Consider the following 13873-nt stretch of genomic DNA (forward strand, 5'->3'; position numbering starts at 1 on the left):
TTGGAGCACTTGGACTTGATATTTATTGCATCATGGTATACTATATTGTAAGGGCGCCATAACATCGCTAAAGACAGACAGACGAAAACATGGGAACTAGATCATATATACAAAGAAAGGATGTCACCATGGAAAAAATCTAACATAACATCGCAACCTAGTCAAACGACCACATCGCGCATAAAGGAAGGAGACAAAAGAGGTCCCAATCCAAGGCTAGAAAGGATAACTTCTCACCTCCCCCTCCTGTTCCAGATCTAACCCTGCAGCGACCTGCTCCTCATGCTTCCGATCCAGGTACTCTAGCAGCACATCCCCATACTTCTCCTTTCCCTTATACCTGGACACATCATCGCCCCAACTCCGAATTGCACTCGCCAAGCGCCCGGGCACATAGGGCTCCTGCACAACCGCCGTAATCGGCTCAAAATAAGTCCTAATGGTAAACACCACCCCACCAGACCTCGGCAACCGTCTGAGCGACTGCCTCTCAGACCGGAAATAGTGGTTCTCAATCGCCTTATCCTTCTGCGCTGTATTCCACGAGACAGACGGCGCATCCTCGGACCCGATACTATGTGACCAGGGCAGGGAGTCGTCGACCTGGATGAAGTAGTTATTCCTCAACACAGGGTCCTCGGGCTTCAATCGGCGGAAGAAGTTCATCATCCCCTTTTCAAGTTTCTCTCTGTACCCTGGGACGTCACCGGAAGTGTGGATCTCGGATAGCCGCATGCCGTATTTGTCGGAGAGGCGCCAGAATCCGGCGAGGAGGATTGCACCCGCGAGTAGGTAGTACTCGCCGTCGGGTTTTTCGATCATGATGGCGAGGTCGTCTTGGACGAGGCGTGCGCACGTGGCCATGGGGTCTTCGGGGAGGGGCCGTTGCTTGATGTCGAAGGTTTCGGAGGTGACGAGGTTTGTTAGGCCTGTTGGGGTCTTCTGGAACATGGTTGGGTAGCGCTCAGGGAGGTATGAGGTGCTGTTTGTTAGGATGTGGTGTTAGTCAGGTATATAATGGGAGGGGAAGAGAGAGGGAGAGGGAGAGGCAGAGAGTCGGGGTGGTGGCGTACAGTTCCTCGAGAAGTTCTATTGCTGCATCCCATGCTTCAGGTGCGGTAGCGCAGCATTTATCCCCGCGTTCTTGGATCCGGCGGGCCTTATCTGCGTGGTACCGTAGGTAGTGGTTATCGAGTTCTGAGTCGAGGTTAACTGGTGTTTTGGTAAGGGAAGGGGATGGAGATAGGGCTGGCTTACCGATCCACTCGTCCCATTTCATGCTCCGCAGGCCCATCGTGATGAAGTATTTGCTGTTACGGCTTAGCTTAGTATACTTGCAGGACAATTTGATGTGACTTACGGCCCGTATCTGAACGGCCTGTAGGGGATAGGCCTCGTATTGTGGACATCCCAATCAGGTAATGGAGTTGCAGGGGGTCGCTTGAAGCTTGATGGCGTCCATTCTACATACGGGACGACGGTTAGCTACGTCTTTTTACGGTGTGCGAAGAAGCCTCACCTCCGTACTCTCTCATCGGCCTTTGACCCTTATGCCCTGAAAGAGACCTTGAGTATTTGGATATGTTCCATCGTCGTAGAACTGTGGCGAAAACCCAGAGGCAGAACGTGGTTACTGCTGAGGCGGCGACGATGTTCCTGATATGATGCTGTGCGAAATGAAATGTTTCAGGTATCATATTGTTATTTGAGTAGAGATTAGTGTTAAGAAAGATGGCATTCTATCAATAGATGAGGGCTGGGAGAGCCATTCTTATAGCGAGCGACTTGATATACGTTTGTGCCTGGGTTAGACAGCCTGGTTGCCCTTTCTGTTAATCGGATGCGACCAGAGTGAGCCTATCATTGGGAGACTGCAAAGTGTCATTTCCCCGCGAATGATTCTCGATCAACGAAGGGGGGAGTGACGAGACATGGTTATCAGTCCGCATGGCCACTGCTTCTGCGCGGAGATCTGGGGATCTTTTTACCGCATCAGGTAAAGCCGCGCATCAGTCCTTGGTCCTGCCACTGAGGATCGCAACCAGTGTACGGATACGTGCACAGTAAGGGCATTACATAGATATTGGCTTGCTGGCTTATGGTTTTCGCGCGGATACTGTTTAGTTTACTCAGTTTCAGGATCCGCGGTGCGCTGTCGGAGCAGGCAGTATTGCCCCCATTTTCTGCGGAAACGATCTGGAATGATCGGTAGATCAGGAATCCAGATAAGACGGCCAAGGAGACCCGTCTCAGACGTATCAAGGAAGCTTCTGCAGGAAATTTCCTCCCACCGCTCCTCGTCCTGTATATAGTTGGGCTCAAGTCCTGCGGCTTGGCGACCGGGGAAATGTGAGTCGACCAGGAAAGAGCACTGGGAAATGTCGGTCTGCCAGATGATTAGCATGTCTAAAGCAAGGTATTCCTGGGATCCTTACATATTTTCCTGCGTCTTCCTCGTTGCGGTCATTCATACCCTCTGGTGTCCGTGACGTACCATCAAGTACGGCAGAATAGTCCCGGGCGTCTTGGAACTCACCGGGAAGCAGGCCACGAAATTCACTTCGAATGAATTTGGCTCGCATTCCATCTGGGAGGAAGAAAGATGAAGGGAAGCGATACCATTCTTTACCAAAGCAAACCAAGTCACCCGGCTGGGCTATTTCTGGCTGCTCCAGCGGCCGCAAAACTTTCAACGGCGCATTGTATGCAGTGATCATACCAAAAGTTCTGAGAAGCCCACCGTTTATAGCACCCAAGATTATAGACATCACCACTGCGAGCTTTAACTTCGCGGGGACTCGTCCGATCAGCTCTTTCGGATTGCTTGAGCCAATATATGAAAGTATCATATGAAAGGCAATTGCTGCATTGAGAGCAAGAAAAGGATACGCCGGGTACATGAATCTTTCCTCCTTGTGGGGCTGCAGGGTGAATATCGCAAACCACATATAGAAAGGAGATAGAAGGGTTACAGTTCGAAAGAGGGTCTCCTTGTTCGTCGTCTGGGAACGAAATGCAGCCTGAAGGAGTAGCAGTGGAGCCGATGATATCGCGAACAGGAACCAAACATTGAAGTTTAAGAGCAGATTCCTGACGTAGAACGTCCAAGGCTCTGTGCCAAAGATATCAGGCCCTCTACCTTCACCCCCGAATACGTTATATGCGACAATGTTCCACGGCACGACGGTAAGCTTGCGAAGAAAGGTATAGTCGACAGCGATTTCGGCGACCTGAAATTGTTAGTGCTAAACCGAAAGCTGACAACAAAACCGAGATATACCAATATCGCTAGGCACCTGAGAGCTCCGTTCATAACCTCGAAAAACACCTTTCGCATGTCTCCTGAAACAAATCCTATTACGACCTCTTCAAATAGAAGGGGGAGCAATAGAGCACCGGCAAAAGGCCATCCCACGATCGCACCGAGACCGAACCACATGATTCCCTGCGCCGTCTTCTGGCTCTTTCTCCAGTCCAAAAAGGCAGCGAGGCCTAGCATAGACGCATACATCGTAAAGCTTGACGGAAGAAATGCTGCTGAGGCATGGAACATTCCGGGACTAAACGCGGCAATCATGAGGAACAGTAGCCCGATTCTTGGGCTCAACGTTCGGCAAATAGCAGAATACAGTCTGGTTTGACAGGCTGCACATATCATGGCGAGGAAAATCCGAACAAAGTAAAACTCGGACGACTTCCTGCCAACCAAGAAAGAGCCAATTCTTCCCGCAACCCCATGGATAGAGATGTACAGCCAGCTTCGGATTGAATACACGGGTGAGTATTCCCATGTTTGGAGCCCATACCCGTGATCCAGGTAGTGCGTGGGCTCCCAAAAATTGAAGACCTCATCGCAATCTTGTATCGGAGCAAGGAAAGCTGCGATACCGTTTGACACGACACATACCCAGAGCGTAATATTCAAAGGGAGGTAGAAGGGCGGCGGAGGCGGACTGTAATGTCGCGTTAGATGGTAGGGCTAGATGAAGGACAGTGGCATTGAATACCGTTGTTTAGTCCGTGGAGTTCCCTGCATCTGGGGTACAGAAGGAACCTCAGTTCCTTTCCGAGACATTCTGGATAAATATATATAGACCCAAGGCAGAGGATGAGGAGTCCTCAACAGTCCGCAAATGAAACGGCCACGAACAACTTATCCTTATCGATAAGAGATTATCCGGCGACCGCAACGGCAATTGTGGCAGTTCCATAAAAAAATTCCCGCGAAGAATCCTCGAAGAACACCACACACACTCTGCAGTCCGGCAGGTTATCGAGATTTCCCCCCTTCAATACCTCCTGTCATTAATATGACGGAACCCAATAACCAGAACAACCCCGGGGCTACCCCCGAGGGACCTCCAGTTAAACGAACTTGCGCCATCGATACGCCACCAATTGCGTTGACGCCAGCAGATGATGGAAGCGATTTTTACAACACTCCGTTGGCCGCAGGTAGCCCGGTGAAGACGGAAGAGAAAAAGGAAGATAAAATTGAACCCCAGCCTACCGAAACACCTGTAGCCTCGAATCCACACCCACTGATTCCCGGGTTGAGCTTGGTCAATGATAGCGTCAAAGAAAGTCAAACAGGCCAGAGCGACGCCGGTACAAATGAGATCAAAAGCGAAGAAGGAAAGAAATCAGGCGCGACAGACACAGATGCAATGGAAGTTGAGCTGGATGATAAACAATCCCAAGGGGAATTTGGGACGAATAATGGATCCTTGAGCAGTGCCAATGTGAACGATGGTGCCGAGAGTACAATGGTCGAGGCAGCTGCAGCCGGGCAAGCTGAACAGCAGGATGAGGAAGACCATCCGGAATGGGAGATCGATTCCTCCCCATATGAATCCTCCTCTGACAGTTCCGACACAGATTCTTCGGATAGCGATGACGAGGATGAGGATTACCCCATCCTTAGCCCCGAGGAGCAAGCCCGAATTCTGATGCAAGGAGAGCTAGGCGATGACGACGAAGGCGAAGGAAGGGGTAAAACGGGCGCAACCCTGAAGACAGCAAATGAAGTTCCCGAGGAGGTTTTGCCAATTCCAGACGTTACTATCACTCCTGAAACGAAGATCGTGCTCCTAGGAAATGTGGAGGCTGCCGTTGAGAATACTGTTCTTATTACAGCAAATATTACCGGAGAATATCAGGTCCTCGAGGTTGGATCACTCCTTTGCCTGGAAGACCGCCGAGTTGCCGGTGTGGTCTCTGAGACTCTAGGACGAGTCGAGAACCCGCTCTACGCCGTTAGATTCCCCACTACAGCGGACGTTGAAGAGCGCGGTCTATCTCGAGGTACTCCCGTATACTATGTTGTGGAGCACTCTACGTTCGTGTTCACCCAACCACTGAAGGGTTTGAAGGGAAGCGATGCGTCAAACTTCCATGATGAAGAAGTTGCCGAAGATGAAGTCGAGTTCTCTGACGACGAACAAGAAGCCGAGTATAGGCGCAAGCTGAAGCAAAAGCGCCAGGAGAAGAAGGGAGCTAAAAACAACGCGAATGGAAACCCTTCAGGGTCCGGAAGAGGCGGGCCTGGCCCCTCAAAGTTGAGCCAAAGCGAGCTTAATTACGACGATAACGTTCCTGAAGATGGTTACACCCCACTTGCACGTCCTAAGAACCTGCACGAGATGATGCGACAAGAAGCGCCTGTTGAGAGCGATAGTTTCTCGAGCAGGAATTCTGGCTCTGGAGGCGGCAGAGGTCGCGCTAGAGGTTCTGATCGTGGCCGTGGTGGCCGTGGGCGTGGAAGAGGAGGGCCCAGGGATCAGCATGGGCACCACTCGCATCCCGATCGTCAGCCATACCATCAACAAGAAAGACAGGATGCTCAGCCCCAGTCTCAACACCAACAGCCCCAGAACTATCCATCATTCAACCCATCTCAACAATATCCGTCCTACCCATCTCTTCCACAACAACCCCAACAGCCGCAGCAGCCTTATGCTCAAGGTGCGATGCCAACGACACCTTTCAATTTCCAAATGCCATACCAACAGGCCTATCAACAACCGAACCCGTATCAACAAATGTCGCCCACTCCCCATATCAACCCGCTATTCTTAGCTGCATTACAGCAGCAACAGCAGCAGCAACAGTATCAACAGCCCCAGCCTCTGCAGCAGCCTCCGCAGCAGCCTCCTGCCACAGGGCAACAACCGCAGGCCCAAAACCAGGCCATGAATTTTGATCAGGTCAAGGCACAGCTGGATCTACTACGGCAGTTGAGCAATGGAAATCAATGGCCGCCTCGCTCGTGACGAATTGAATACTATGTAAATACTTGTTTCTAGAGGTTATACTTGCATATTGCATCGCTAGGGTTGGGATAGGTCTTACGGAAAAGTTTTACGTTTGCTTTAATGCTACATACATATTTGAGATACCATTTTCAATAATACATGGTTTTGCATGGGGTATTCTTGTGTTTATTAATACATCAAAATTGCTCCGGCGTAGACACTTCTGTCGGTAAGCTCACGGTTTAAAACTCGCTTTGCTTTGCGCTCTTTGCCAAGACCCAGAAACTCTCCAATTTTGCGCGGGCTAGCACGTCCTTTGCCTGGGAGTCGCTTTCGCAGACCCGAGCACCTAACCATTTTCGAAAAGCGCGACCCTTGACCTGACCCTCCCAGATGAGAGTACATGTGTTGGAACTCAGGTCCTTCAGCTCACCCTTTTCGTCTTCAGCAGCGAGCCATGACGTTTGGGCCTCGCGGTTTCCCTCACGGACAGCGCCTGGCCCTACGTTCTCGGTCCAGTCAATACGATTGACCATGAGTTTTCTGTAGTTATTGAGTGAATGAGCCCCCCCCTCGACAATAACTAGGTTGAATTTGGGATGCATAACGCAAACGCCAGTTAGAGCATTCTGCTCTGCATTCTTGCTGATTTTGAATCGGTGGCGCCCGTTTGCAAGACTATCGATCCGATATACTGTCATGAAGAGACCCTTTTCGGAATCTTGCTCCTGTTGCCGGGCAAGCTTCTCATGGCGTTGTTCTTTCGTGAGTTTGCGTTCTTCGTTGGCGGCCTCGTGCTTGTCCCGCCGCTCTGCAATCTCTCGGTTTACCCGCGCCTCAACGGCCGTGGGATCCTTGACTGCCTGCTCACCTAGCACGCGCATAAGGTTCGATTTCTTAACCTTTGGTGGGGGTGCTGGTTCAAGGCCCAAGCGAATTTTCGCTTGCTGCTCTTTCAAGTCCGCCATACGCCTCTGTCGGCGTAGTTTAGCCTGCTCTTTCTGTGTGAGATACATTGGCTTCAGTTCTGGTTTGAGCTTCTCCTGCGGAGGCTCAAGGAGCACCGGGTGCTGAACGTAGGGGGTAATTATAGTGTCGGCAGTGTCGATCTTGAGACTACTCTCGTCTTCAATCGCCGAGTAATCAGGCTCAGACACTAGATTTTCGTCCCACCATTCGATCGCCGGTGGAGCCGGCACCATGAATGCTTTTTCGACGTCCAAGTCTTCATCAATACCGGCTTGTCTAGCTCGTTCGGCAATGCGCTTTTTCATAGCCTCCAACTGGGCCTGTCGACGAAGAGCCGCAGCCTGCTGTATATATTTGCCCTTCTGGTTGAATAAGAGTTGGCGCGACTGCCGGGGTTTGGAAATCGCCGCCTTCGGCCCTAGACTAGGATCGTAATAAGGGTTGTTTTTGATTTCTTCAAGAGAGGGCCCGGAGAGATCAAGACCAGCTCGATCCTGCCTCCCACCGACCGCTGGAGACTCAGTCTTACGGTTTCTCATTTGCCCTGATTGCCGCCCTTTGCCTCCACGATATTCGAAGTTATCCGACAGAAGGGCGGGATGAAGACCAACATCAAGACCGCCACGAGCGCGAGATGAGCCATCATCTTCGTCTTCTTCGAAGGCCGGAGGAGGTGGTGGAGGTGTGGGCGCGCTGGGTCGTTGCGGCGGGGTCGCCTGGGATCGCCCTGTTGCTGCTGCTACCCGAGCCTTCATCTGCTCCAGCCTAGACATAGCAGAACCAGGAGCGGCGGGTGCAGGGGTTGGACTGGAAGACGAGGGCGCTGGCGGAGCCGGGGAGGGAGATGCAGATACTCGTTTTTCTGCCATGAGTCTGTCACGAACGGCTTGAGCCTTTGCCCTAGCCTCTGCTACTACCTTTGCGATGTCGACATTACCACCTGCCGGGGCACCCTGTCCTGGGTGAGGCGACCCTTGATTCGAACGAGGTCTCTTTTGCGCATTATTGTCTTCATCCTCGGGATGAGGCCGCTTCAGCACGTTGCCTGACACGTCCGTCATGGTGCTTGAAAATGAAGGTTCTCGACTCACCCACCGAACACGAGAATATGCCTATAGCAATGCGAATGGTGTAGAAGGGCGAGGTACCGGAGGAGTTGCGGGGTTGCAGCTAGAGGATATTGTCAATGGTGAAAGAATGGCCGTCATCCGGAAGTTGTAGCAGAGGTGGATGCGAAGGCGGTTCCAAACGGCAGAAAAAAGCTGGGCCATTTTTTTTCTTCGCGGCTTCAAGATCGTCGCTCCCGCCTTTTGTTCCTCCGCTAGCAGCCGGCATTTTTCAAAAGAATCCGCATCGCCGGCGTTTTCTGGTGCTCAAGGAGCTGCGACAGGGACAATGGCGACTTTCGCACGCCCGGTGGCCTCCGCAATCGCGGGGATCAACTTTGATGTATATTCCGACGAAGACATCAAAGCGATCTCTGTAAAGCGAATCCATAATACTCCCACTCTGGATTCCTTCAACAATCCTGTACCTGGTGGTCTATATGATCCTGCGATGGGTGCTTTGCTCGACCATGCGTGCGTATTTCGTCTTCCATTGTCCTCTCCTGCTGCTTTTGTGCAGGAAACTCCAGATTAAAGCTAACAATATACAGCTGCACGACATGTCATTTGAATACCTGGTCTTGCACTGGTCACCCAGGGCACATTGAACTTCCGGTACATGTGTATAATGTAACGCATCTCGACCAGCTCTATCGTTTACTCCGAGCGCAATGTGTTTTCTGCCACCGCTTCCAAATGTCTCGTATCCAGGTCAACCTTTACGTTTGCAAGTTGCGCCTTTTGCAATATGGATTAGTCGATGCGGTAGCAGTTGTTGATTCAATGGGGGCAAAAACACCAACTTCTAGGAAGACCAAGGATGCGGATGGGTCCGATGCCGAAGAAGATGAAGACGAAGACGATTTGATCACTCGGAGGAATTCATATGTCAAGAGGTGCATCCGAGAAGCACAGGCAGCTGGAATGCTCAAGAGTGTAATGGCAGGAGTGAAAAACCCTTTAGCTATGGAGAAAAGACGGGATTTGGTCAAGGAATTCTTTAAGGACGTCGTGGCTGCTAAAAAGTGTGCTAGCTGCAGTGGGTATGTTGTTATTGTTTCTTGGTCTTGCTTTATGATACAATTGACTGACATGGAAAAAAAAGAATTTCGCCAGGCTATCGAAAAGATCGGGCATCCAAGATATTCCGTCGGCCGTTCACGGAGAAGGCCCGACAGGCCATGATACAAGCGGGGCTACAGATACCAAACTCTTTAATCCTTCTTCAGCAAGCGAAGAAGCTAAATGTCAAAGAGAAAAAGGCGCCGGCGAACGGTGTATCTGACACTGCCAGTGTTACCTCGGAGGCTCATGGTGCAGAAGAAGAAGTTGCGCGCGGGAATGCGGTGGTAACCCAGATGGAGGGTAAAAAGCAGGGCGCTGGCGATACTCAGCAATATATGCCATCATCCGAAGTTCACGCAGCGATAACTCTGCTTTTTGAGAAAGAGAGTGAGATCCTGAACCTCGTGTACAACTCTCGGCCTACGATACAAAAGGATTCCAAAGTCACAGCGGACATGTTTTTTATCAAGAATATTGTGGTGCCGCCCAACAAATATCGACCGGCTGCGCAGCAGCAAGGAGGTTCGATCATGGAAGCGCAGCAGAACACTCCGCTAACACAAATTTTGAAGAACTGCGACATTATCAATCAGATTAGCAAAGAAAGGCAGAGCCAGGGCGCCGATTCAGTCACTCGTGTTCGGGATTATCGAGATCTTCTACACGCCATCGTTCAGCTCCAGGACACTGTCAATGGCTTAATTGATCGTGACCGGAATGGCCAAACAGGGTCTGCAGCGGCAAATTCCGCAAATGGTATCAAGCAGATCCTGGAAAAGAAGGAGGGTTTGTTCCGAAAAAATATGATGGGAAAGCGTGTGAACTTTGCTGCTCGCAGTGTTATTTCACCTGACCCGAACATTGAAACCAACGAGATTGGTGTACCGATGGTGTTCGCGAAGAAATTGACTTACCCAGAGCCCGTTACCAACCACAACTTCTGGGAGCTGAAGGAAGCGGTTGTCAATGGGCCCGACAAGTACCCTGGCGCCATGGCCATCGAAAATGAGTTAGGTCAAGTCACTAATCTCAAGTTTAAGAGCCTTGACGAGCGGATAGCGCTAGCCAATCAACTTCTGGCGCCGTCAAACTGGAGGATGAAGGGCTCGCGCAATAAGAAGGTCTACCGCCACCTCACTACCGGGGACATCGTCCTGATGAATCGACAACCGACATTGCACAAGCCCTCTATTATGGGCCACAAGGCTCGTGTACTCCCTAACGAGAAGACAATTCGAATGCACTATGCCAACTGTAATACTTACAATGCGGATTTTGATGGTGACGAGATGAACATGCACTTCCCTCAGAACGAGCTTGCTAGGACAGAAGCCATGATGCTTGCGGATGCGGACCACCAGTATCTTGTTGCGACTTCAGGTAAACCTCTTAGAGGTTTGATTCAGGATCACATTTCGATGGGCACATGGTTCACTTGTCGAGACGCCTTTTTCGACAGGGAAGATTACCATGAGCTGCTATACAGCTGCTTGAGACCCGAAAATTCCCATACTGTTTCGGAAAGGATCCAAGTTGTTGATCCAGCGGTAATCCGGCCGAAAGCTCTCTGGACCGGAAAGCAGGTTATTACAACCATTCTCAAGAATATCATGCCGACTGGCAGATCCGGACTCAACCTGAAAAGCAAGTCCTCAACTCCAGGAGATCGTTGGGGCCAGGGTAACGAAGAAGATCAGGTCATATTCAAAGATGGTGAGATGCTTTGCGGAATTCTAGATAAAAAGCAAATCGGACCTACCGCAGGTGGATTAATTGACTCTATCCACGAAATTTACGGCCACACCGTTGCTGGAAAGTTGATCAGTATACTTGGACGACTTTTGACAAGGTTCTTGAACATGCGCGCCTTTACCTGTGGAATCGACGATCTTCGGCTCACAGACGAGGGAAATCGCCTGCGAAAAGAGAAACTCAGCGAGGGTCCTAATATGGGCCGCGAAGTTGCTTTGAAATACGTGACACTGGACCAAACCACGGTGCCTAACGAGGATGCCGAGCTACAACGACGCCTAGAAGAGGTTCTGCGAGACGATGACAAGCAGAGCGGCCTGGATAGCGTATCCAACGCTCGATCGGCGCAGTTATCTACTGAAATCACCAAGGCTTGTCTTCCAAGAGGTCTGGCGAAGCCCTTCCCGTGGAATCAAATGCAGTCTATGACCGTAACGGGAGCAAAAGGTTCCGCGGTTAACGCAAATCTAATTTCTTGCAACCTGGGCCAACAGGTTCTGGAAGGTCGACGTGTACCCGTCATGATCAGTGGTAAAACTCTTCCCTCCTTTAGGGCGTTTGATACGAACCCAATGGCTGGTGGCTACGTCTATGGCCGATTTTTGACTGGCATCAAACCCCAAGAGTATTATTTCCACGCCATGGCCGGTCGTGAGGGTCTGATTGATACTGCCGTCAAAACCTCTAGATCTGGTTATTTGCAGCGCTGCTTGATTAAGGGCATGGAAGGCTTGCGCGCTGAATATGATTCTTCAGTACGAGAGACTTCGGATGGATCCATTATCCAATTTCTGTACGGAGAAGACGGTCTTGATATCACAAAGCAGGTACATCTGCAAGACTTTGACTTTTTAGCCTCCAACTACCAATCTCTCAGGGATGAGGTAAACTTGGAAAAACATCACACGAGGCTGGAGAAAGAAGCGGTGGTGAATTGGCACAAAGACGCCATGAAGAAGGTGCGCAAAACTGGAAGATTAGATTCTATGGACCCTGTTCTGGCTCTTTATCCTCCTGGAGGTAATTTGGGCAGCACATCAGAGTCATTTGCCCAGGCACTTAAGAAGGTATATAACTATTGCCCTTTGATTGACTGTTGCACAAAGACTAATAAATTTGCTTGCAGTTTGAGGATGACAACAAGAGCAAACTTATCAAGGACAAGAAGAAGGGCATCGATACTAAGTTGACCAAGAAGCAGTTCGACGCTTTGATGAACATGAAATATATGAACTCAATTGTCGACCCAGGCGAGGCTGTCGGGATTGTGGCCGGTCAATCTATCGGTGAACCGTCCACTCAAATGACCCTGAATACCTTCCATTTAGCAGGTCACTCTGCGAAGAACGTGACGCTGGGTATTCCGCGACTTCGTGAAATCGTGATGACTGCTAGTAAACAAATAATGACTCCAACAATGACACTGGTTCTCAATGACGAACTGCCTCGGGAGCACGGCGAGAGGTTTGCAAAGGCTATCAGCAAACTCAGTATTGCCGAAGTCGTCGACAAAGTGCAGGTCAGGGAGAGAATTTCTACTGGCAGCACGAAGGCAAAGATTTATGACATCGAAGTAATGTTGTTCCCTGCGGAAGAATACACCGCAGAGTATGCCATTACTATCCGGGATGTGCAGTCGACTTTGCAGAACAAGTTCATTCCCAAGCTAGTGAAGCTCACCAAATCTGAGCTGAAGAAACGACATGATGAGAAGACATTGAGCAACTCGGCTGCACAGCCTGAGATTGGTGTTTCGGTTGGTACGATTCAGGAAGCCCCCCGAGGTGGTGACTCTGAGGAGCAACCTCCAGATGATGATGTCGAGGACGACGAAGACGACGCCAAACGATCCAGGGGGACCCAGAATAGGTCGAACCAGGTTTCATACGAGGGTCCCGAGGACGATGAAGAGAAAATGGTGCGACGAATGGACACACGCGACGATGAAGATGAAGAAAATGTGGGAGAGGATCGTGATGTTGATATGGATGATTCTGACGATGATTCGGACGACGAGGGCCACACAAAGGACTCGAGATTGCGTGAGGAAGACGTCAGGTCCAAGTTCGCTGAGGTTGCACAGTTCAAGTTCAACCCGAACAAGGGCTCATCCTGCACTATCCAGTTGCAGTACGACATCTCTACCCCCAAGCTCCTCCTCCTCCCTCTGGTCGAGTCAGCGGCCCGCAGCGCAGTCATCCAATCCATCCCTGGTCTTGGAAACTGTACATTTGTGGAAGCAGATGAGGCTAAGGGTGAGCCTGCTTGTGTCGTCACTGACGGTGTCAACCTACTTGCCATGCGTGATTACCAAGACATTATCACACCCCATTCCTTGTACACTAACTCCATCGACCACATGCTTACGCACTACGGTGTTGAAGCCGCTCGCGCATCCATCGTTAGGGAAATGGACGCCGTTTTCAAGGGTCACAGTATCTCCGTCGATAACCGCCACTTGAACTTGATCGGTGACGTGATGACACACTCTGGTGGTTTCCGCGCTTTCAACCGCAACCAGCTTGTCAAGGATATCTCATCGCCTCTGGCTAAGATGAGTTTCGAGACTACAGTTGGATTCCTCAAGGAGGCGGTCTTGGAGCGGGATTGGGATAACCTAAACAACCCTAGTAGTAGGATTGTTGTCGGCCGGACCGGAACCATCGGCACAGGCGCATTTGATGTCCTTGCCCCCGTGGCATAGACGTGAGTTGTTGTACTCTATGT

The 13873-nt window shown here is 50.7% G+C and overlaps 4 protein-coding genes across 4 annotated transcripts; 2 read left to right on the plus strand and 2 right to left on the minus strand.

Moving 5' to 3' along the window:
* Positions 1 to 22: 22 nt before the first annotated feature.
* ASPVEDRAFT_48971 (dolichyl-P-Man:Man(6)GlcNAc(2)-PP-dolichol alpha-1,2-mannosyltransferase) lies at positions 23 to 4075 on the minus strand (the record flags this gene model as incomplete). The annotated part of the gene is made up of 9 exons (XM_040814106.1): positions 23 to 40; positions 238 to 982; positions 1074 to 1197; positions 1258 to 1310; positions 1361 to 1447; positions 2130 to 2386; positions 2436 to 3230; positions 3281 to 3953; positions 4008 to 4075. The coding sequence occupies 9 exons, from the start codon at positions 4073 to 4075 to the stop codon at positions 23 to 25; spliced, it is 2820 nt and encodes a 939-aa protein (XP_040662638.1).
* Positions 4076 to 4245: 170 nt separating this feature from the next.
* On the plus strand, positions 4246 to 6435 carry ASPVEDRAFT_36268 (RNA-binding snoRNP assembly protein NAF1). The gene has a single exon (XM_040811170.1). The coding sequence runs from the start codon at positions 4311 to 4313 to the stop codon at positions 6270 to 6272; it is 1962 nt and encodes a 653-aa protein (XP_040662639.1). The 5' UTR covers positions 4246 to 4310; the 3' UTR covers positions 6273 to 6435.
* Positions 6346 to 8398, minus strand: ASPVEDRAFT_36270 (U4/U6-U5 snRNP complex subunit PRP3). The gene has a single exon (XM_040811172.1). The coding sequence runs from the start codon at positions 8282 to 8284 to the stop codon at positions 6497 to 6499; it is 1788 nt and encodes a 595-aa protein (XP_040662640.1). The 5' UTR covers positions 8285 to 8398; the 3' UTR covers positions 6346 to 6496.
* Positions 8399 to 8618: 220 nt separating this feature from the next.
* Positions 8619 to 13850, plus strand: ASPVEDRAFT_23862 (DNA-directed RNA polymerase I core subunit RPA190; the record flags this gene model as incomplete). The annotated part of the gene is made up of 4 exons (XM_040809599.1): positions 8619 to 8803; positions 8881 to 9372; positions 9435 to 12213; positions 12273 to 13850. 4 exons carry the CDS (start codon positions 8619 to 8621, stop codon positions 13848 to 13850), a joined length of 5034 nt encoding a protein of 1677 aa, XP_040662641.1.
* Between the last annotated feature and the right edge of the window lie 23 nt (positions 13851 to 13873).

Source organism: Aspergillus versicolor (assembly GCF_001890125.1).
Source record: "Aspergillus versicolor CBS 583.65 unplaced genomic scaffold ASPVEscaffold_1, whole genome shotgun sequence".
NCBI classification, from domain to species: Eukaryota; Fungi; Ascomycota; class Eurotiomycetes; order Eurotiales; family Aspergillaceae; genus Aspergillus; species Aspergillus versicolor.

Coding starts and splice junctions, on each gene's coding strand:
- ASPVEDRAFT_36270 (XM_040811172.1), bottom strand. CDS start 8,284: ATGACGGACGTGTCAGGCAACGTGCTGAAGCGGCCTCATCCCGAGGAT.
- ASPVEDRAFT_36268 (XM_040811170.1), top strand. CDS start 4,311: ATGACGGAACCCAATAACCAGAACAACCCCGGGGCTACCCCCGAGGGA.